The sequence below is a fragment of the Ambystoma mexicanum genome, chromosome 2p, assembly GCF_040938575.1.
Source record: "Ambystoma mexicanum isolate Mex_15411 chromosome 2p, UKY_AmexF1_1, whole genome shotgun sequence".
Lineage (NCBI taxonomy): Eukaryota > Metazoa > Chordata > Amphibia > Caudata > Ambystomatidae > Ambystoma > Ambystoma mexicanum.
The window spans coordinates 1,453,707,757-1,453,730,301 of record NC_090923.1 but is presented as its reverse complement, the minus strand read 5'-3'; the positions used below and the strand labels follow the sequence as shown (position 1 = coordinate 1,453,730,301).

The 22,545-nt window shown below is 44.3% G+C and overlaps 1 protein-coding gene across 2 annotated transcripts in view; it reads left to right on the top strand.

Moving 5' to 3' along the window:
* The window catches only part of SEPTIN12 (septin 12), a 552,608-nt gene that overhangs the window by 185,462 nt on the left and 344,601 nt on the right, over positions 1-22,545 (top strand). For both annotated transcript variants that reach the window (XM_069646026.1, XM_069646027.1), the window contains one exon: positions 3,926-4,039. In XM_069646026.1, the coding sequence (XP_069502127.1) occupies positions 3,926-4,039 (114 nt within the window). The remainder of the gene's footprint in view (positions 1-3,925; positions 4,040-22,545) is intronic.

Below are 22,545 nucleotides of genomic sequence, written 5' to 3'. Positions count from 1 at the left end.
TATTTATTGTGCATTTGTAAGGGACTCATACATCAAGTAAATTGTGTTTCAAAGTACCCACAGGGCAACAGGTAGTGAACATGGGAATGAAAAACAGAATAGAACAATGAAAGATAGAGGAAAACCTACTAGGCCTTGTGAGCATTGAGAACATTCAAGTACAGAAAGAGAGAAGTGATGAGGGAGTGGGGGCGGGGGGCGGTAAGTGATAGGTGTCCCAAGAGGGCAGTGCTAGAGAGTGAGCTGCTGTAAGTGCCTAGCTGAGAGTGGTCAGCTGACAAAAAATAAATAAGTGCAGGCCTGTGGTGGCAAGGCCAGTGGGTGCCAAGGCAAGTGCTCGGAGCTAACGGAGGCTGAAGGCGATTGGGTGTGGAATGCCAGGGCCCAAGAGAACACATAAGGGCCTTGGTCACCAATGTCAGCAGCTTGGGGGTATAGCAGAGATGGGAGGAAGGGAAGGAGGAGGTGAAAAGCAAAGTCTTAAGGAGCTTCTGGAATTTGAGGAGGTCTGGCTGAAGACGGAGAGGAAGGGGGGTGCTGTTCCATAGGAGGGAGCCTGCTAAGGAAAGAGATCAACCACCGGCTACCTGTTTAGCAAAGCGCTTGACACACAGAGAGTTGGTGCCGGAGGACTGTAAAGATCAGGAGAGAGAGTTTTTAGTGAGAGCAAGTTGTAGATACCGTGGTCCCTGGACCCCAAACAGCCTTATGTATGATGCAGAGGGATTTGAATTTGATCCTTGCAGAAACTGGGAGTCAGTGGAGGGTTTTTAGGGCTGGGGAGATGCGGTCCCTGGGTTTGAGGCCAAGGATAAGTCTGTTAGCTGGAGCGGTCATAGAGAAGAGGAGGGTAGGTTGAGGAAAAGGCTATTGCAGTAGTCTAGCATAGAGAGAACCAGAGCACTAGAGACATTAAGTTTCTGTGGGAAAGTGAGGAAAAGAAGAATTGCTTTGAGGAGGTGGACTTGAAAGCGGGCCTTCTTGGCAATGTCCTGAATGTGAGGGAGGAAGAAAAGGGAGGAGGCGAAGATGACTCCAAAGTTTCTGGCGTCAGATGAAGGAGAATGGGGGTGCCTATAGAAGAAGGCCAGAGAAGGAGGGGAAGAAAGAGGGAGCAGGAGTCCCAATAGAAAGGATCTCAGTCTTGCTGGCATTAAGGCAGATATCATTGGAAGTGCACCAGCACTGGATGGCAGATAGGCAGTCAGGAATAATGGAGGAAGTAAGGAGATGGTCTGAGGGAAGTTTGTAGAAGAGTTGTGTGTCATCTGCATAACACTGGAGGTTGCGGAGAAGGTGGAAATGGGGTGTCCAAGCGGAGCAAGGTAGGTGTTAAAGAGCCAGGGAGAAAGGTTGGAGCCATAGGGGACATTGCAGGTGGAAATAGAGGTGGGGGAGGAGAAAGAGCCCAGAATAACCTGGGACAGACGTTCATTGAGGAAGGAGGTCAGCCCATCCAGTGCCCACTCCGAGATACATAGGGTATCATGCAGCCATTTTATGAGGATGGAATGGTTAACCCTATCAAATGCAGAGGAGAGATCAAGTAGAATGAGACCAGGAGGAGAGTTGGAATCAAAACATGCAAGCAGTTCCTCACGGTGTTCAGAATAGCAGTTTCAGTGCCTCTGGATGCTCGGAATCCAGATTGATGCTCATGGAGGCAACCAACAAGTTCAGTGTGCTGAGTCAGTTGGGGGAAGACCAGCTTCTCCAAGAGTTTCCCAAGGAAGGGGGTGATAGATATGGGGCAGTAGTTGGCTGGACAAGATGGGTCTGCTGAAGGATTTTCAGGAGGGGGCGCACAAGGTAGTGCTTGAGGGCAGAGGGGAATGATCCAATAGCAAAAGAGTGGTTACAGAAATCGGCAAGTGCAGAGGCAAGAGAGACAATATTGTCCTTAATGGTACTGGAGGAGCAGGGGAAACCTGTTTAGAGGAGACCCTCAGGGAGCGGACAACTCTGGTGACCTCAACAGGTTCGATAGGAGATAAGGAGGAGAGAAATGTAGAGGGAGGATGGGGGCCATAAGAGGCAGGGGGATGGAAGGGGGAGAGGTTCACAAGGGTGCTCAGGATGTCCTGAGTTTTTTCAGTGAAGTGTGTGGCCAATGCATTGCAGAGTGCCTGGGAGGGAAGAGGTGAGGAGGAGACTGCGGAAGGGTTGGCAAGTTCCCTGCAGATTTTAAAGAGTTCAGCATGTTTTTGAATGCACCAGAGATACAAGCCTGGATGTGGGCCCTTTTCTTGGCGCGAATGGAGAGTCTGTATTGCCTTTGGAGCAGGCGACAGGCCAGTTTGTCAGAGGGTGACCCGGAGGTCTGTCACTTCTAGTCCACAGCACTGCACTTGCGTTTTAGGACTGCAAGTTCAAAGTTGTACCAGGTGTTACGCTTGGAGGCATGTTTCAGGCGAATCCTCATGAATGGGGAAAGAATGTCAAGGGTATTAGCAATGGCAAGATTTAGGTTGCTGAGAGCCGAATCAGAGGTGGAGTCTGGAGTGGGGAGAAAGGGAGGGAATAAGTGAGATGCTAAGGGAGTCATTTCATCAGATGGGTGTTCGTGAACGAGGTTGGCAGGACTGGGGTTAGTGCGGTCAGAGGGCAGAGAGGACTCGGGTGAGAGGAGAGGAGAGAGTGGTCTGACCTGGACAGTGGGGTGATCAGTGGGGGGCAGAGTGAAAGATCATTGTGGATCAAGAGTGTGTGCATCCATGTGGGCAGGACCAGAGGGAAGAATGGAGAGGGAGAGAGAGGTGCAGAGGTCACGGAAGAGAGTGGATGCCGTGATTGAGGAGTCAAGGTGGATGTTGAAATCGCCCACAAGAATGAGTCTGGCGGGGGTTGTGAGGAGAGAGGAGGGAGAAGAATCAGCCCATTCAGAGAGGAACAGGGTGGTAGAGACAGGTGGACTGCAGATGGTGGTAATGGTCAGAGAGCAAGTGGGAGAGATGACTAGCTTGCAGATCAGGCTCTCAAAGGAAGAGCAAGGCTGGGTGGGTATAAGGAAAGCACCCATTCAGAGAAGATCAGAGCAACCTCACCACCAGCACAGTTTGGGCGAGACTTGGAGATGATCTTATAGCCATCAGGAAGAATGGAGTCAAAAGCAGTGACTGAGCTGGCATTGAACCACGTCTCGGTAAGAGTGAGGATATCGAGGTCAAGGTCTTCAAGTAGGAGGCAGATGTTGGCAGAGTGTTTGATGGCAGAACGAGGATTAAGCGTGGCTAGTTGCATGAGGTCTCCACCTTTAAAGGTTTTCGAGGAGGGTTACAGGAGTGTGGTACACCAGCCACGGGTGAGGGGGCAGAGAGAGGGGAAGAAGAAGTAGCAGGTGTGGGAAGGAAGTTAAGGAGGGATGGCAGGCACCGGTCAAAAAGGAGGAGGTTGGGTTGAGGACCCTGCACAAAGGTAGTGCAGACATTAACGATACACCTGAATGATGCGAAGCCCGCCGAGAGGACTTCCTATTTAGTGCCACCATTAATGGGTGAAGAGGTGAGGGAAGAGAGAGTAGAGATGAGATGAGGCGCCCAAAGATCTGTAGAGGGGACAGAAAAGAGGATATCAGTGAAGATGTATCTGGAAGATGCACTGACATAGGTGTCTGCGATAGGTAGGCCAGGGTTAGTGGCCAGGGTATCTTTTTAAGGTTTTTTCTCCAGACTTCGTGAGAGAGGGAGGATAGGTGATAGTGTAGCAGTTAGAGAAGATCAGGTAGATGGTGAGTGCCATAGGGGCGGCGGAGGATAGCTGAAAGAAAGAGGAGGTTCTGCACAGCGCAGTCCGAGCACAAACTCACCAGGTGGCCTAGTAGTTGCAAAAAAGACACAAAATACAATGCAAAATGCGGGGTTGCTTTGGATATGTTAAGACCCTGCACTGTAGATCAGTTTTAACTTTTATGGTCTTCTCTCTACAGAGGCTCATCTTGTCTGTTATCTTCAGCGACAGGATGAGGAGTGGGAATCACAAACCTGCCAAGATGAAATCCAACACCCTAGCATGAGGGCGCTTGAAGCCTCGTCCAGCGCAAGTGAGTAATTTGTCATTGGGTATGGTTATCATCAGGAATTGTCACTGGGGTCCATCACTACCAGGAGAGTTGCCAAATGGGGCCATCACCATAGTAGACTGCAGTCATTGGGGCCAATGTGATTGAGGACTGTTATTTATCAATTTTGTCATTGGGGGCAGCTGAATTGAGGAACATCATAATTCGGGCCATCAACATTCTCTTCTATCTCTCACCCATAATTCCTAAAGCTGCTTAGCTAACAGCTGTCCCTAAGGATCCCATGGAAATCCCTGCCCTTCTTCTCTTCTAAAAGAAATAATCCTATTGTCAACCTGTGCCAGCAACATCAAAAGATCGATCATCAACTCATCACTCACATCAACATTTTCCCAGCAGTTTTAAAGATCTCTTACATCAAACCCCTGCTCAAAAAACCCACCATGGACCCCCCATCTACCGGCCAACTACAGACCTATCTCAAACAACCCTTTCAAAGCTAAACTTTTTGAACCAACAGCCTACACCCAGCTATGCCTCTTCCCAGAAACAAACCTTCTCCTAGACCCCCCTATCTGTCTTTAGACCGCTACGAGGAACAGAATCATGCCTAGTCTCCATCTGGGATGATCCCAAGGGAACCACAGACTCACAAGACTGTGCCGCACTAATACCTCTAGACCTCTCTGAGGCCTTGAACGCCATCCACCATCTCACCCTCATGGACAGACTCCACTCTCTTGGCATCAGGGATGCAACCTTGAAGGTGATCTCCTCCTTCCACTCCAACATATATCAATTAATACACATGCCTCCCTTCTCCTCAAATCCCTGCCCTGTTAGTGATGGAGTACAACAGGGCGCCTCTCTGCTCTTTAACCTCTAACTGAGCCCCCTTCCTGCTATTATCAGCTCTCACGGCCTGTCTTACTACAACTACACAGATGACACCCAAATCATCTGCAAGAACCCAAAGGACCCTTCCAACTCCTCCCCCGACCTCGCGTTATCATGCCCTACAGAAATTGACCATGGCTGACTGCTAACCACCTCCTTCTCAACCACAGAAAAACTGAACACATGATATGTGGGAAGACTGCCCTCTTCCTCAAACCCACCCCTTGGCCATCCTCTCTAGGCCCACCCCCCTCCCCTCCAACTCAGTAATGAACCTTGGATGCACCATGGACTCAGGTCTGATACTATCATCAACTCAGTGCAAAAATATTGCTATCTACACCTATGCATTCTCCGACACATTTTTCCCTACCTGACCTTCCCAAACAGAGTTGCTGCGATCACGGCCACCACCCTCTGTCGCCTAGACTATGCCAACAGCTTCCTGGTTGCCCCTGCAGCACAACTTAGAAAACTCCAACCGGTTCAAAACACTGTAGCAAGGCTTGTTCTGGCCCTAGGACCCACAGAACACATCACACCCACCCCTCGTGTCCTTTACTGCATGCTGATTGGGCAACGGTCCACCTTCAAGGCAATGCGCATCACCCAATGTGCTCTGCACAGTGCAGGCCCAGATTATCTACCACACAAGCTAACACCCTAGAGGCCCACCACACAGCTCTCCACACCATCGCAGTCACTAAATTGACCATGAGTTGGGTGCCTAGGGGACATGGATGGCATTTTCTGACTGGACATATATCATAGATGTCTAGTTAAACATACCATGCCTGTCCCTGTGCACCCCAGCAGCTCGCATACACACATCATCACGTTGATTATGTGCATTTATTAGGCGCTGTTGAGCCCAGGGGACAGGCATGGTATTTTTCTACTGGATATCTATGATAGATGTCTAGTAGAAAATACCATACCTGCACCCCTAGACCCACCAGTCCCTTGCATACACACATAATCGCTTTGATTGTGTGCATCTGTTTGCAGCGGTGGGGCCCAGGGGACAGGGGTGGCATTTTTTTACTGGACCTATCATAGATGTCTAGTCAAAAATACCATGCCTGGGATGGTATTCTTTTACTGGACATTTATGATAGATGTCCAGTAAAAAATACCATGCCTGCCCCCTGGGCTCCAGTGCCTGACATACACACATAACCATATTGATTGTGTGCGTGTGTGAGGACCTGGGGACATAGGGGTCATGCATGTAATTTTTTTAGCTGGGCATCTATGATAGATGTCCAGTAAAAAATACCATAACCGACCCCTGTGCCCCCCAGTGCTTTGCATACACACAATCACATTAATTGTGTGTATGTGTGTGTGTGAGAGGCGGCACTGGGGTCCAGGGGGCAGACATGGCATGTTGGCATGGCATGTTTTACTGGGTATGCCCAGTAAAGAATGCCATCTCAGCCCTCTGGGATTCCTAGTGCCTCACGTGCAATGTCATGTCTTACCCCTAAGCACCCCAGCGCCTTGCAAGGACACAGAATTGATTATCTGTGCATGTGAGGCGCTGGAGGGCAATGGGGGAAGGAATGCCATTTATTAATGGGCATCTGAAAAATGGCCAGTAGAAAATACAATAACTGGGCCCCAGAACCTTACACGCACCCAATTAATGTGTGCCTGTGAGGTGCCCGGGGCCTTAGGACGGGCATGGCAGTTTTTACTGGGCATCTACACCCAGTAAAAAATGCCATGGCTGTACCCTGGGACCCGAGCTCCTGACACACATCTGCCCACTGCCTCGCAATCACACATAATCACCTTCATCATTAATGTATTTATGTCTGAGTGCAAGGCACTGGTGCACCATGGAGCAAGCATGCATTTTTTACTGGCATTTTTTATTGAGCATAGTTGATAAAGCAAGCATGATACGTGTTGTTATTTAGCTAGAGTGACATTTTAATGCAGCCATTCTAGTCATTTCTTATTGTGGTATGCCATTTCATATTCGGCAGATGTCATAAAGCAAGTATGATCAGTGGTATTATTCTTACTGTGGCATGACATTTTGTATTGGGCATCTTTGAAAAAGCAAGCATGATAAGTGTTAATATGTAGTTAGACTGGCATTTCAATGTAGCCATTTCCCATTGTGGTATGACATTTTGTATTGGGCATCTTTGGTTGGTAAAGCAAGCATGATAAGTGTTATTATGTAGTTCAACTGGCATTTTATTGCAGACAATTTGGACCTGTTTTCATACTTTGGTATGCATTTTTAATGGTCAAGCCAACCGGACTATGCTCTTATGTGGGGATACTGACACATATTGGCAGAACAAAAATTGGCATGTTTTTCTTATGGAATAATTTCTGGCATTATGAGCAAATCAAACATTAGTTTGTTCGTATATAGGAATACTGGGGTATAATGGTGCAGTCAGCTTGGAAATGTATGGGCACAGCTAGTGTGAAAATGTTTGGTACTGGCACATGTTGTGGGAAAAGGCATCATGAAAATGTGTTGAAGAAATGCTCCTGTGCACTGTTGGTGACTTGCATGTATTGGATTTGTTTACGAGTCACCCTACAAAACCAATTGCTAACTGTTTTGCTTTTAACACAATTTTTCTAAAAGGTGTGCTTTAAAATGCACCATTCTTACCTATTATTTAAAAATAATTCTAGGGTAACGAAACGCCCAAATCTTCCTTGATTGGTGCAGGCTCCCTCGCCATGCTCGGTCGCTGGGACAAATATTTACGCCTCTCCAGTTAAAAAATTCACCAGCCGCCACTGATGGTAAAATCTGGTTTGTTGTAACGTAGTTATGGACGTTTTGCAGATATGTGTAAATAGTGATTTTATCATAGACTCGTGTGTGGATTGTTTTTGTAGGTGTGCGAGTGCTTCAAAATTGACACGTTCTGTTCAATGTATCAGCATTAGTTTTTTTGTTTGTTTTTACTAGCCATAATACCGTTACTCCTCATCAGTACTGCATTGTATGCAATAACTTCATACTGGCACCTATCAGAAGTGATTACTGAAAGACAAACCTATCCCTTTCATTTCAATTTTGCACCCGCCCGAAAGGCGCGCAAATCTGGGTTTTTCACGCAAATAATTCCATGAATCAGGCAGTTAGTTTTGTGAACAAGGGATTTAATCCACTGGTGGCATATGGAAACGAGCAACTGTCCCACTATACCGCAATTGAGTGCTTGCTTGATAATCCCATAAGTGAGAGTGAGACTGCACAATAGGCATTTAAATCTTGTGACCCATAAAACAGTGGGTTGGTAATAAATGAATTTATAGTGTTGTAAACTCGAATACTAGAGGGTTTAGACATTTTCTGGATAGCAAATGTTCTACGCCCCAGGTTAACAAGTATGACGTATGTTTGGCAGTACATTTTGATGGTTATCACCTGTACCAAGTAATGGCAGATAAAGGTCCATGTGGTAGACCATATGGGGGCCTCATTATTGGGGTTAGCCAAAAGCTGTAATCTCGTACCATTGTTGGGCCCATTATTAACAAAAACGTCCTGGCAGTGGAATTAACATTAGAGGAGAAGACCGAGAAATGTAATATGTTAGTTGTGAAGGTTTCTATCACCCCAGATATATCTTTTCTTGAAACTATATACTAAAATGAGTTGTTTGCGGAATGGGTTGGTAAGCATCATATTGAAATCCTCCTGTTGGGTGGCAACCTCAATGCCTGCTGCATAGATGATGAAAAGTGTGCCCATTTTCTGAACATCGACGAGAAAAGCGTTATGCTGCAAAAGAAAGGTAATCGTAAAGGTAGACAATGGGTCCAATTCCTGAAGGATTGGGATCTTATATTAATGGAAGAACAAAGGGCGACCGCCCAGGTCCATTTTCATGAAGTATGGCTAAGTAGGGAAGCCACATGGGATTACTTTTTCGGGAACAATGCCTGTATGGAGAAAGTTACTGAGCTCAAAGTACTCCCGAATATGTTTAGTGATCATGCTATTTTAGTGCTGACCATGACAGGTATTAGCCCTAGTACTAAGCCCTAAGGCTGCAGAGGTATCGATACTAACCACGCGGGCAACTGTATTTGTTGGTCTACTAACCACGATGATATGTTCTATTTGGCAGCTTTAAGTGCTAATGAAATACAGGTTTGGTTAAAAAACATTGACTCTAAAACGGGCTCAACTAAAGAAAAGTACTTGGTGGGGGAGGGTAAACACATTTGCGATGCCAAACGATTAATGAGAAACAAACCAAGAACGATTGAGATAGTGGGTGGCACTGTTGAAGAGATGGCATCTAAGTCTAAGGCTGCCCTGATGGCGTATAAAAACGGGTTAAAACATTGGAGATTATCAGTTAAGAACATCCACTGGCAACAGATGATAGATACTTTGCGTAGCCATGAGACCCATACTATTTGTCAGACTTTGGCAGCTGCCAAAGGTGAGAAGGCAAAGTGAATTGTAAACCCTATCAAAAAACAATCCTGGATAAAGTAGGGTAAAGATAGTACTTTATTAAATCCGACAGGCCACGACTAGCGACTCTGGACGATAACGAATTGACCATCAAAAATGTTCCAGGGTGCTGGGTCCAAATGGGCTAGCCAATATCGTGTTGAAACACGACCCAGGTCGGTGGGCTAGGGTTTTAAAGATTGGGCCTCATTAAAATCCTGGCATTGGACCATGGTGCTATTAGCACCATGGTCCATGCCGGATTCCGCCATGGTGGATGGCGGATTTATCGCCCCATTCCAAGGTTGGCGGGGCGGTAAATCCCCATTCACCATGGCCCCTTCCCCATTTCCATTTTTGGCCCATAGGGCTCAATGGAAATGGGGAAGGCACTAATTACGGCACCGTAAATTACGATGCCGTAATTAGCACCAAGGTCCCTTAGCGGGTTGGACTTTAACGCCTGCAAAAAAAGTGTGAATCGGGCGTTAAGGGTTTAACGGCGCTGCAGCCTTTTACGGCACCGTTAACCCCTTAACGCCAGGGTTGTAATTCTGTTTGACAAAGTTTGCCTCGCACAGGAAATCCCTACTTCCTGGCATCAGTCAATCTTAGTCCCAGTATATAAACAAGGTGACATGTTGCTGCCTGAGAACTACAGATTATTGTCACTACTAGATGTGACTGGGAAAATGTTCGGGTCTTTTGTTTTGAAGGCTTTACAGGTATGGGTGGAAGAATATAATGTACTCCCATTCACCTAGACTGGGTTTCGACCCGGCTGTACCAATACCCACAACCTTATGGTCTTAGAGAGGTTGATACAGGCGGCAGTAACTAAAGGAAGGCCCACTTTGTGCATCATTTTCGTAGACTTTCAAGCAGCCTTTGACTGTGTCAACTGTGAAAAGTTGTGATGTAGGATGGAGGGGTTGGGATGCCTGACATGGCTAATATGCATCCTTAAGGACCTGTACTCGAACACGAGGGGGTGACTGAGGCTGAATGACGTTGGTACCATGTCAGCCGAGGTGCCGATCAACAGGGTAGTCAAGTAAGGTTGTGTGCTGGCTCCCCCGTTGTTTAACATATATTTATTAGACTTGCCGTCCCATTTTTCTACCGTGTCTGGATGCCATCCAAAAATTGGTGGGGTGGCTGTGCCTTGCATGTTGTATGCAGACAATTTAGTATTGCTCAACCATACCTATCGCGGTGCGAGGGGTATGTTTGAGGAACTCATATCGTTTGCTACAGTCAATTATCTGTCGCTTAACCTGGACAAAAGAAAGGCGATGCTGGTCGCAGCTATAAAGGTGAAGCGCCCGGTCTTCTCAACGCGTTTGGGTTTACTGGAGTATGTAGAGAAGTACGCTTATCTTGGCCTTGAAATGAGTGCTAGTACTCATTATGTACATATTAAAGAAACTAAAAAAGGAAGGCCCATCAGTTAACATATTTGATCGGCACATTTGCAAAACAAACTGCTGGATCCTCCTTGGAGAGCATAATCATTTTATATAAACAGAGCTTCTGTCCCATGGGGTTGTATGGGTTTGAGGCAATATCTATGTGTGACTTGACCTGACTTAACACACTGGAGGGTTTCTTCTGGAAAAAGATATTAAAATTGGCTCCCTCTACTCTGGTTGAGTATCTTAGATTAGAATTGGGTTTGTTGTCATTGAGAGGTCAGCTCCTTGTGAGGAGAGGGAACTTGCACTTGAAGTCCAAATCCAGCCCTAAAGGTCCACTTCTAGCTATGATGGGAAGAACTAGTCTGATGGAATTGGGAGGTATAGACCTTAAATTCGAAGCACTAAACGAGAAGTTATTTGCACATTTGGGCTGGCATCCAGATTTTAAACAAGGAACAAAGTATGACATGTTGAAGGTATTATTTAAGAGGAAGTTTGAGCAGTTCGATTGGGTTTCTCAACATTTATCAAATTTAGGGACATATAACTATGTATCAAATGTTACAAATCAGTACTGTAAAACACAATCTTACCTTCACCAGAGTTCCAGCCCAGCAGTTTGTAATCTAATGCTAAGATTCGAACCAACCAATTACCTCTGTTAGTCTTCCAGTGAGCCCACATTAAGATGCCATTAGAAAAAAAGAGTGTGCCGCGTCTGTAAAATACCACGAATGATAGAGACTGCGAGACATGTTTTTAAAGAATGTATACAACTGGGTGTAGTTTATATGTGTACACTCGGTCAATACGTGCATAAATATGATTACATTAAATCAGCAGAATTTTGGGACTATTGCTTCAATTCCGAATCAGAGAGTTTACACGTTGTAATATACCGGCTGTGGCGTATTATTTGCATACTAGCTATATGTTTATTTTATTCCTTAGGTTTTTACTGTGTATTTTATTACTTTTAGTGTATTTTAACACGGTATCTTTGAAATTCATCCGTTGTATAACGAAAGGATGTCAATTTACACAATTTTAAACAAATGTATTGGAAATTGAGTTATTTATTGATTGTTTTGGTATAATTTAATGTTACGAAATGTATATGTATTTTATTGTTGGTTTTTGTAAAGGTTCTTTAGAATCATAATAAATAGATAAATAATGTGGTGCCCATCCAATCTATTTATCATCGATGGTATGTGTTTTAGAAAAGTCTTGTTTAGTGAAACCATCCTTATTTTTTTTTTTTTATTTTTTTTTATTGAAACGTCAGCCATGGTATCACAACTAAGAGAAAAGTTGGGCAACCATAACTTTTGTTACATAGAAGACAAGACTGTTCTTCAAAGGGACGTCTTACAATCGAGTAACCAGATGTACTTGGAGACGTATACAACCTTCAAGGTTGCATTTACGTACTCAGAAATGTTATTGGTTGGTGGGATCATTAATCAATTTGTAATTGATTTTGCCTCATGACTTAAGAAAATGGAGTCCAAAAAGTTAACAATGGCACATGTAAGTTGTATGTCATGACCAGAAATTGCCCGACACCACCAGTTGGCCATGTCGTTGTCCAGAGGAGCATATTTCCCAAGATGACATTGTCGTTGGGTTTTCACCCCGGCACATGCTGTTATTAAATGATAAGACGATTCCTTAGCGATGCCGCAAAATCGACATATGTTGTCGACAATGTCCTTGATTTTGCGTTGCCACAGCATTTCTTTAGATTGAATGGCGTTCAGCCGAAACTTCAAGAATTTTTCGCGATATTGCGAGTTTGGACATTTTACTAAATATCGACAAGGTTTGTTCAATTTATGAACTGTGGTATCTAATTTCAGCGTGGATTTAATTTGTTGCGAAGTTCTAAATTGCAGATCCACGACCAATTGTCAAATTTGATTTTTGCCAACTGTGGTAAGTTAATTAAATCATCAATTAATATGTCAGCACTATGTAAATAGGTTGCCAGGGCAGTTTTCCAGGCGCGAAGTAGATGATTGTTGGTAACTGCATGTTTTTCAACCAGAATTTGGTAAGCAGGGGACGGTGCAGATACGCACATTTTCCTCCAGGCCGTCAATGATTTCCATATTACAACAGAGTGTAAAGAGTTCAACGATAACTCATAGCGGATCGCGGTGATGGATACATAGCTTGGAAGTCTTAAGACACGTCTCCAGAATATTGCCTCAAGTTTATGCCAGCTCTGAGCAGCCAAATTCCATCCAGCCTCTGCTCCAAAGGTGATTGCAGGAATTACCTTTTGGACATAAAATATCAAAACTGGTGATAGACTAAATTTTCCAAATTCTCTGTTTATCTGGGCGCCTTGAATTGCGAACTGGTTCATTCGTGCGATCAGATCTTGCATCCAGTCGTGTTCGTTGATGGAATTATTGAACATGATGCCAAGGTAGCGGATGGACTTCACCAGTGACAGAGTGTTATTCTCAATGGTCCATTTAAATGCTTGGTCTTTCCGTGATGTTGTTGTGCCGATAGCCATTATCTTGGTTTTATTGACATTCAGGTTTAGGTCATTTTGTTTTAGATAGTCGCTGAGATTACTCAGCAGCCGTTGAAGACCTATCTGGGTATGGTCAATTAAGACGAGGTCGTCCGCGTATGCTATGCAGTTTATCGGTGTAGTGTTAATTTTTGGAGAAAAGCACTGGACCTGTTTTAAACAGGCCGGGATGTCTGCGATAAAGAGCTTGAAAAGTTCAGCTGCCAAAGGGCAGCCTTGTTTCACACCCCTATGCGTAGGAATTTTTGGTGACAAGTCGCCTTGGTTATTAAGCCTTACTTGAATTGATGTGCCAAAATGTAAGGCTTGAATGGGTTCCAAAATAGATTTCGGACAATTCCAGGCTTGAAACCATCCTTATTATTTAACTTCCATGACATATGAACAGTTTCTGTTCATGAGAACATGTGGGAACTGTGAAGGCCAGCAGTAATGTTGAAATGTAGGCAATGCTGATCTCCGTGTGAGGGATGGTTTTCTGGGGGTGGTGAGGCAGTTCTTTCTGAAATGTTATCCTGTAGACATGTGATATTGTAACTTCATTATTATTTTAAAGTAATTGCCTAAAGCATACATATTCTTTGTGGGTGCCTTTTAGATGTGCTATTATTTTGGTACAGATTATTTTGCATAAAAGTTCAATTATTTGTCTCAGAGATTAAAAATGTAATTCTTGCAGCGTCCAGTGATGTGCCTGTGTCGGAAGTATTGTAAAGGTAGAAGAACACAGGGATGTGCTCCTCAGTAGTTGGTACGTAGTCGAGTAACCCACGTGTTAGTTGTTTCAGTGGGGCTTGCCTTCAGGCCGGCACCAGTGGCCAGACTCATCACTGAGTGACTCTTATTTGATATTCGCTGCAGCTCAACCCTGCTTGCGAAATGAACACCCAGAGTGCATACAAGTGTCAGACACTTTCCAAAGAAACACAATGTTTCTCAATATTGGCTCCAGGATTAACTACCGAGCGTCCATCAGATTATGCCATTCTGGGTTGGTATGCAGTGTAATGTCAACGACTTTCTGGTTATTAATATAATGCTTGGTGCATTGGTTTACTGAGCTCTCTAAAATCCTAATAATTGAATGTATCCAACTGCAGCGGGTGCATGACGATACCTTGGTTTGCTCATGTCTTTTCAGATGCAGAAATCATCACAGGGGATTTCTGCTCAAGAAGGTCTTTGTGGGTTGTTTGTAACTAAAATAAAATACTGGATGAGGATATTCTCTGGCCAATGTCAGCTAACAAATGTTCCCTGAGGCATTGTTGCTTTACTCAGTTCCCTTTGTTGTCCATATGTATTGGGTAACCTTTTCTGGCCAAGGTGGACAGTGACTTAGAAACACAAATCTCATAATCAAGGGAAAGTTGGACGTTTGAATGAAGAAACTTTGTGTGATTAGTTCAAGGCAGAGTGGTGTCTGGTTAATGATACCAACCCTTGGTCCTGAGCTTGAACTTCAGATCCCCTCATGGGAGGCCTGGGTTAGCTATTCTCAATCCTCCATGGATTCCTTAGTCTTGGCTTGTAACACATCCAAGACCCTGCAACTGCCATAGAGACTACCTATGTCACCCTGACTGTGAGTGGTGCCTTGTGGAAGCGGAAGGCAGGTTAAAATGGGGAAGACCGTGTGGGAGACCCCAGGCAGAGCCACAGTTTTGGGCCAAGGAATTAATAGACCCCGGTGAGGTGTGTGTTGTGTATGCGGACTGGGTCCCAACCCCCCCCCACCCCCCCCCCCCCCCGCCCCCAGGCAACATCAGGCAGGCTACCCAAGAAAGTGGGAACACAAAAGAAGGCACCAATGTCTTTCCAGAAATCAGGAAACATATTTATTACAAACAGGTAAGTAGGCGTATTGCCAGCAGAGTATGGTATAGAAGAAAACCAACATTCCTGCATTCACTGTGAGTTGCCAGTGCAAGATAGAACTCAAGTAGAAATAAACACGTCATGCTTCAATTATTTTGGGACTGTGTCTCTCAGTCACAGTAACATATAGAAGGCGGCATATCAACGTCTGTAGGGGAGTGTCACAACACCAGATGTTTACACAATGGTGATTTGTGAAGAGTGAAAGGTGCACACCTTGTGTTACCCCCAAAATGCAGCAAACGAAATACATAGAAAAGAGCCCAATCCGACCAAAAGGAGAGCAATATGTCAAAGAGTGTTTTCGTTTCTTTGTAGTGCTTATGCGCTTGGATTGTCAAATTGTTTCGGTGTTTCCGTACTTCTGGTGCAGCTAGTACTGCAATTGTCACTTCTTTCACTGCACATGTTGCTAGTACTACTGCTGTTGCCACGTAATCCTGTATGCATGCAACAGGGAGCAGTGCCACAACTGAGCAAACTATGAAAAATGAGCCACACTAGGTGCCAAAGAGGGAGGAATGGCCTAAACAAGCATTGTCTTTGGCAAGGCACCATTCATGGATGCCTTGTGCTTTTGGAATCGTTCATCCACACCTTTAGCAGGTAGCAGCCCTCACACTGTTCCTCTACACCTGGCACAGTCAGGCCAGCTGTTTTCACATTGCCTTTGTAGACATGATGCTGTTGCTGTTGAACTATTTCACTCGGGGGCAATTGCACTGTGGCTGTCACTGACGGTGGACACCCGTTGGGTGTATGCCGTCTTCCTGCGCTGCTTCTTCCTCTCTGGAGGGAGGACCTGACTTTTCTTTACTCTCTGAAGGCGGTTCTGACCCTTCCTAGATGTTCCCGCGCATATGGCCTGCCTTTTCCTGGCTCTGCCTCTGTCCTTCATTCGAGTGCTAGCACATAACCTTTCGTATGTCTCTGCAGCACCGACAGGGCTGTCTCTTCCTTTCCCCGTTCCTCATTGCAGTGCTCCGCCTCTCACTGCAGGACAGGCCTTTTTCTTCCGTGCCCTATTCCTTGTTGCTGGGATAGCCGGCCTCACAGCCAATGTTTGATTGTATCTCGGGAGATGAATGCCTCGTTGCACAATGCTCCACAGCACACACTGAAGAAAGCAGCATCTGTTTCCCATCTTGTCTTGGGAAAGCGGGGGCTCGGGCAGGGGAGACCTTGTGCCCCAGCTCCCCTCGGCTCTGGGTTTTTTTTGACAGGAAGGGTGGGGGAGGGAGAGCAAGTGTGGAAGGATTTGGCCAGGTGGTGAATTTCTCGAATGGTCCTCCTCCATCTGTCACTTCTTTTGGCAGTACGCCCCTCGCGGTCTCTCTGGCACCTACAGCAGCACCCCATGCACCCCCAGCACTCTCTCTTCTCTTTCAGCAGCATATGTGCGCTTATGGTATTCGTATCCCCTCTCTTTTTATGTCGGTGTTTGTGCTGAATATGCAGCTTAGACCACCCGCGCTATGTCATTCTCACCTTTCAACAGTAGTGCATCTCTACCCCTTTCAGCAGTATTTATTTGTTTTCTAGGTCTATGTTTCTTCTTTCAAATTCAGCAGTACCCCATGCCTCGTGTTTAATTCATCTGAGACCTGAATTAGCCAAGAGAACAGCAAAATATGTTTATGCATGCCACCAGAGAAGACCAAGTACACAAAGCAATAGGGCCTTTTAGAAAAAGGCAGAACAACAGGATCCCTACTGAAGAGAATGTAACATTTATGCATAGCATTTGTTTACTTTGGTAATTTTTGTGTAACTTGTTATGCCAATAAAGAATATTTTATTGTAGTGTATTACTATCGCCCACGTCCCCTCTCTGCCTCTCTCAGCCCATGTGCCCTGTTCGACCGTTTGCCCAAGTGCTTCGCCAGCATTTACAGGCCTTTCTCATTGCTACTCTTTCTTCTTTCGGCAGTGTCGGCCTGCCAGTCTCAGTCCTGCTCTCTCTTTCTCCTCGGTACCTCTCAACACCTCTTTTCTTTCAGGTGTCTACCCGTATCTCTCAGTCCCACCAGTGGTCAAAGTGTATGAAAAGAAGTAGTGAAACTATGTTCCCTTCTGGCCTCTCCCTGATCCCCACAAACCCCATCGCCACGCCCCCTTCCACGCACAATGCAAACCCCAAACACATGCGCCTGCTGTTTAAGGGAACGTTCAGTGTGTTGCACTGAAGTTCACGTTTCAACATCTTCCTGCACTTTCCATGGAGTAACTTTGCTGAAAAGGTTGGGGGGGAGGAGGGGACATAACATCTGAATAAAAGGTGCCCGAGCAAAATGAATGGGGACATAATGGTGTGCCATGAAAGTTGGGGGGGGACAAACACCCCCGTGCCCCCCTAAAATTACGCCCATGTGCACTTTTATTTTAAAATAAAACCATTCTGGAACAGTTACTTTTCAAAATAAAAGAATCGGAGAAGTAAAACTTAATTAAGTAGAGAGCAGGGATCCCACCGCCCCCCCGCACTCCGACCACTGAGTCTCACCCTTTCTTCTTTCAGCAGTACGTATGTGCCACTTTCAGTGTTTCTCTCAGCACTCTCCTTTCTCTGCTTAGGTATGATCTTTAAGCCTCTCACTTAAAGCCCATCTTTGACCACTTTAGCAGTGCTGGGCACCGTCTCTCTACTCGCACCGAATGTATCTGCCTTCTTCTGCTCATCTCTCTTCTTTCTATGCTTTCTCCATGCCTGCCTCTCTCAACCCTACTCCTTTCTTTCGGCAGTATCAATTTCTTCTAATGGATTATGATCTTCCACGTATTCCTCATCTTTAATATATTTGTATTCTGCTTTGCAGCTTCTGATTTTTTTTTTTACAGTAGACGGCGCCATGATCGCCACCTCTGGCACTCAGCGGCCTCCATCCTGCGGCCTCCGATGAGCTCTCGGCCATGACGTTGACACTGGTATAAGTAGTAGCACATGCGGCACCCGTTACCTCAGTTCTGTTTTTCCACACATCAGCTTTGAAACGGTTTGTTCGCCTCAGTGACCTACCTATTGTGTTGAGTTATTCGATAATGTCTACCTCAAAAACTGGGTTTAAGAGGGACTCCGATTGTGGGTCTACGATGTCCATCACAGATCCACACTGGGTATGCCTCTGGTGCTTGGGTGTGAGCCACAAGGTGGACGACTGTGGCTCATGCCAGTCTATGACACTTAAGGCACCGGACCATCGATCCCGAGCATCGTCTTCTGACTCCTCACCCAATAAGAAACGGGTATGTTTTCTGAGGTCATCAACAACTAAGGACGAGTTAGAAGAGTTTTCCTTCAAACTGTTGGAGGTGTTCAGTAAGGCAGCATCGGCTACCCTTATTGATGAAACGAAAAAGGCTTCAGACCCCATCGCTCTTCGTGAAGCTGACAGGGCATCGACAAATACTGCTGCTCGCATGCCTAAGAGTCCAGGTAGTAAGGTCTCAAAGCTTCCTCGTGAACTGTCGAGAGTCTCTACACCTAGAGTCATGTCGAAGCCACCATCTTCCTCCGTGGCTCCATCAGAGGAATCAGCGTTGAGCTCTTCGACATTGAAGTTGTTGACGTCGAAGCTATTGAAGCCATCGACATCCTTGACTGATCAGTCAAAGTTTTATAAGCCCTTGTCAGAAAAGGACATTTTTACATCAATGAGCTCTATTCATGAGGAGGAAGGAACAGAGGAGGCGAGAAGTCCTCTGTTTGGACTGGAGTATGGCACTCCGAATGCTCCAGAGGAGCTGATTTCTGAGAAGTCGAGATTTTGAGACCTGACAGACACCCTGAGGGATGCCAGTGGTCTGGACACGTCTCCAGAGATAGAGTTTGCCATGCTGCATGTGACTGTGAATGCTAATGCCTCATACAGGTCAGACATGGCCAAAGTAACAGAATATTCACGATGGAGTAGACCTACTGTTCAGTATGAAAAGGATAACGTGACTGATATCCTTGACAAAGGTCTTCCAAAAAAAACTTTTTTTTTAAATTTGATTTAGTTGAAATTAAACAACTTTTCAAATACAAAACAATATACAGACATTTAGTTCATGCATAATTAAAACAGTTAATATTTTCTAAAAAGAGGAAAAATGTGGGGATAAGAGAAAGAAAAAAGGAGAAAGAAAAATGGTTGTGATACAATGGAACAAAACTAGCATTATAAGGGAAATAAGAAGAAGAATTAATAACTTCATTATTCTTTCACTAGAATTTGATTTCCACTGTTAAGATACAATCTAAAAACTGTGTTATAGCTTTCATAAGTGCTAGTCTAGTTGTTGAGAATAAAACCCGCCAAATTTCATCATCACTTTTATCACTGTACATGCAAACCAGGTTCTTAAAGTATATCATTCTCTGTGGAAGTAATTTTGGACATCTTATTATTAGATGTTGCAACGTTTCTTTAACCGTAGTTATTTGACAAAAACGACAGTAGTTCAGGTTTGATGGAATTTTCTTTCGACGTGTTAAGATTTCTCGTGTAGGCCACAGATTTAGCCTAAACCTTAAAAACTTTTGCCTCAGGTTGGATCCAGTCCCACTGATGCAATTTCACTTTAGCGCAAAAGGGATTCTCTAATAATAGAGTCAGAGTTATGTCGGCTTTACCCATGGTTTCTAAAACATTTTCACGCCATTTCTTTGGTAAATTATTCTTAGAAGTTATATGGTAATGGGCTGTTGTGCCTAGAATGTTATCCTCAAAGCCCAGCAGACATTTACGAAAGAAATTACACATACGCCAGCTTAAGCGAGCTGCCATTGACACTAAACCCAATTCATAGCGAATTATCGGTAATGGAGTGGAATTGGGTAAATGCAAGATTGTTTTCCAGAAACGGCTTTCAAGAGTATTGCATACTTTTGTATGAATGTTTAATTTTGATTCTGCTCCGTATAGCAGTATAGGGATGACTTTCAACTCGTAAAATAATACCACATGTTTGCAGGTGAACTTACCATATTTATAATTCAGAATCTTGGCTTGAGATATTAGATTATTCATCTTGATGTTAAGGGTATCATGGTACAGCATGTGTGAAGGGTTATTATAAACAATAGCTCCTAAATATTTATATTCATTAACAACCTTGAGCGGAACATCTTGGAGAAACCATATATGGTTAGACTGTCTACGTCTTTTAGAATTTTTACAAGCAAGAACCTGTGTTTTTTCCAAATTGATGGTCAGATTATTTGATTTAACAAAATCGGTTAATGCATTTAATAGATTCTGCAAGCCAATTGGAGTGTGAGACATTAATATTAGGTCATCAGCGTATAGCATCCACGGGATACGCTGGGACTCTAGTTTAGGAGAGTCTGATGTGATTTGAAAAAAGAATAAGCCCATGTCAAGGATGAAAAGATTAAACAGTATAGAAGCCAAGATACATCCTTGTTATAGGCCACGTAAAGTTCTAAAAGCCGCTGACAATAGGCCTTCATATGTAAGCCTGATTCTCATAGTGGTGTCTGTGTGTAGTAGTCTGATCAAGGTTAATAAAGACGATGGGCATCCATAAGCTTCTAGTTTGGTATATAATAGGTTTCTGTCAACTGAATCGAAAGCCATTCGGAAGTCTATGAAAGCCAAAGGCTGTTTTCTTGTGGTACTTTGGTCTTGTATCATGCTTAAGGCAATCATGTTGGGCACCGTGGCAAGCCCACTCACAAACCCTGATTGTAGAGGATCTCTCTTCCCTTCATGTAATGACCATTTATTTAATTCCTTTAGTATGATGCGTCCAAAGATTTTACTAGGAGCATCAAGAAGTGATATTGGTCGGTAGCTGGCTGGATTTGCATGATCACCCTTCTTATACATTTGTATGGTGATTGAACCAGTCCAGGAATTAGGGATGAGCTGAGTGAGTAATATATTATCAAACATGATTTTAAGAATGTCGGCCCAGATATCTGGATATTGTTTCAAAGTTGCATTAGATAAACCATCAGGGCCATGGGCCCTGGAATGGCTGCTTTTATTTATGTAATATAAAATGTCATCACAATCATAATTGAGCTCGAAGGGTCTCTCCTCTGTTTGAGTTCTCTGAGATAAGACAGAGACTAGAAGACTGTATATTTTTTTATAACAGTCAATCCAGCCTTGTTCTTTGATTATATTCGCTTGAACTGCCACCTGTGTTCCAGAAGTTGCTTGATTTATCAGCGCCCAAATTTGAGATGCATTTTTACTGGGTACATTCCTAAGCATATGGTTCCCATCCTCTTGGTATAACTTGGATTTTGTACCTTTTATCCCATTTTTATAGTTTGTGTTAATCCTTGTTAGGACTTTGACTCGCTCCTCTATGGATAAACTCAATGCTTTGCGTTTGAGGTATCTCACGTATGTTTTCATACGTTGAACTTCATGATTGTGGACATGCAAATGAGGTGTTTGTTTAGTTTCCATCTGGATGGATTTAGATTGAAACTGTTGCATTAGTTCTGGATAAATCAAACTATATGTGTGTTCTTCTTGTCTCACTCGCACAACTTCTGAAGCATAACATATCTTGAACGCATTCAATGATGGTTCTGACCATCTAAGTCTGTTCCTGGCAGTGTTAACCACTATTTGCCCTGGATGAATTTCACAAGGGGATGTCTTCTCCCTGTTCCTATGGATCCACGACAAGCTTAACTTGTTGTGGTCGCTTAAGTCAGAGTGTATTACATTAAAGGAGGTTAATTGGGAGAATAATATCACATCCACATATACAAAATCAATAGCAGCCGAAATGGTTCCTCTGTGCCAGTTGGCAACGGGAGGAATATCTGACGACCAGGCACCATTGAGCATAAACAAGTTTCTGGATTTGGTTAGATTGTTCCATTTTAATAGTCTAGAGCGTTCTAAGAAGCGCTTTGGATCTAGACAATGTAGATTCAGGTCACCAGCTAATATTGTATGACAGTAATGTTTTTCTTGAGCAATCAAATCCAGAGTTTCGGTTATGGATTCTAGGAACCTGTCGTCGTCTATTCCTTCCGGATTCCAATACACATTTATAACAGCATAGGTTGGTTGATTTCTCGATAGTTTGACCATTTGAATGAAGCAATTTGGTGAGAACCAGTTTGTCAAGGCAATTTTAGTGCTCTGTTTGATAGCTATTAGGAGCCCTGAAGTGGGACGACCTAGTTTGGCTTTTTTCGCTGGAACAGATAAGATGTCGTAATTGTTCCAGATAGGAGAGGAAAGTAACCAGGTTGCAATAAGATGATATCGTAATTTATCAACGTAGAATCCCGGTTATTAATCAGATGTTTGAAACCCCTGGAGTTCCAACTAACTAGGGACCAATTTAGTAA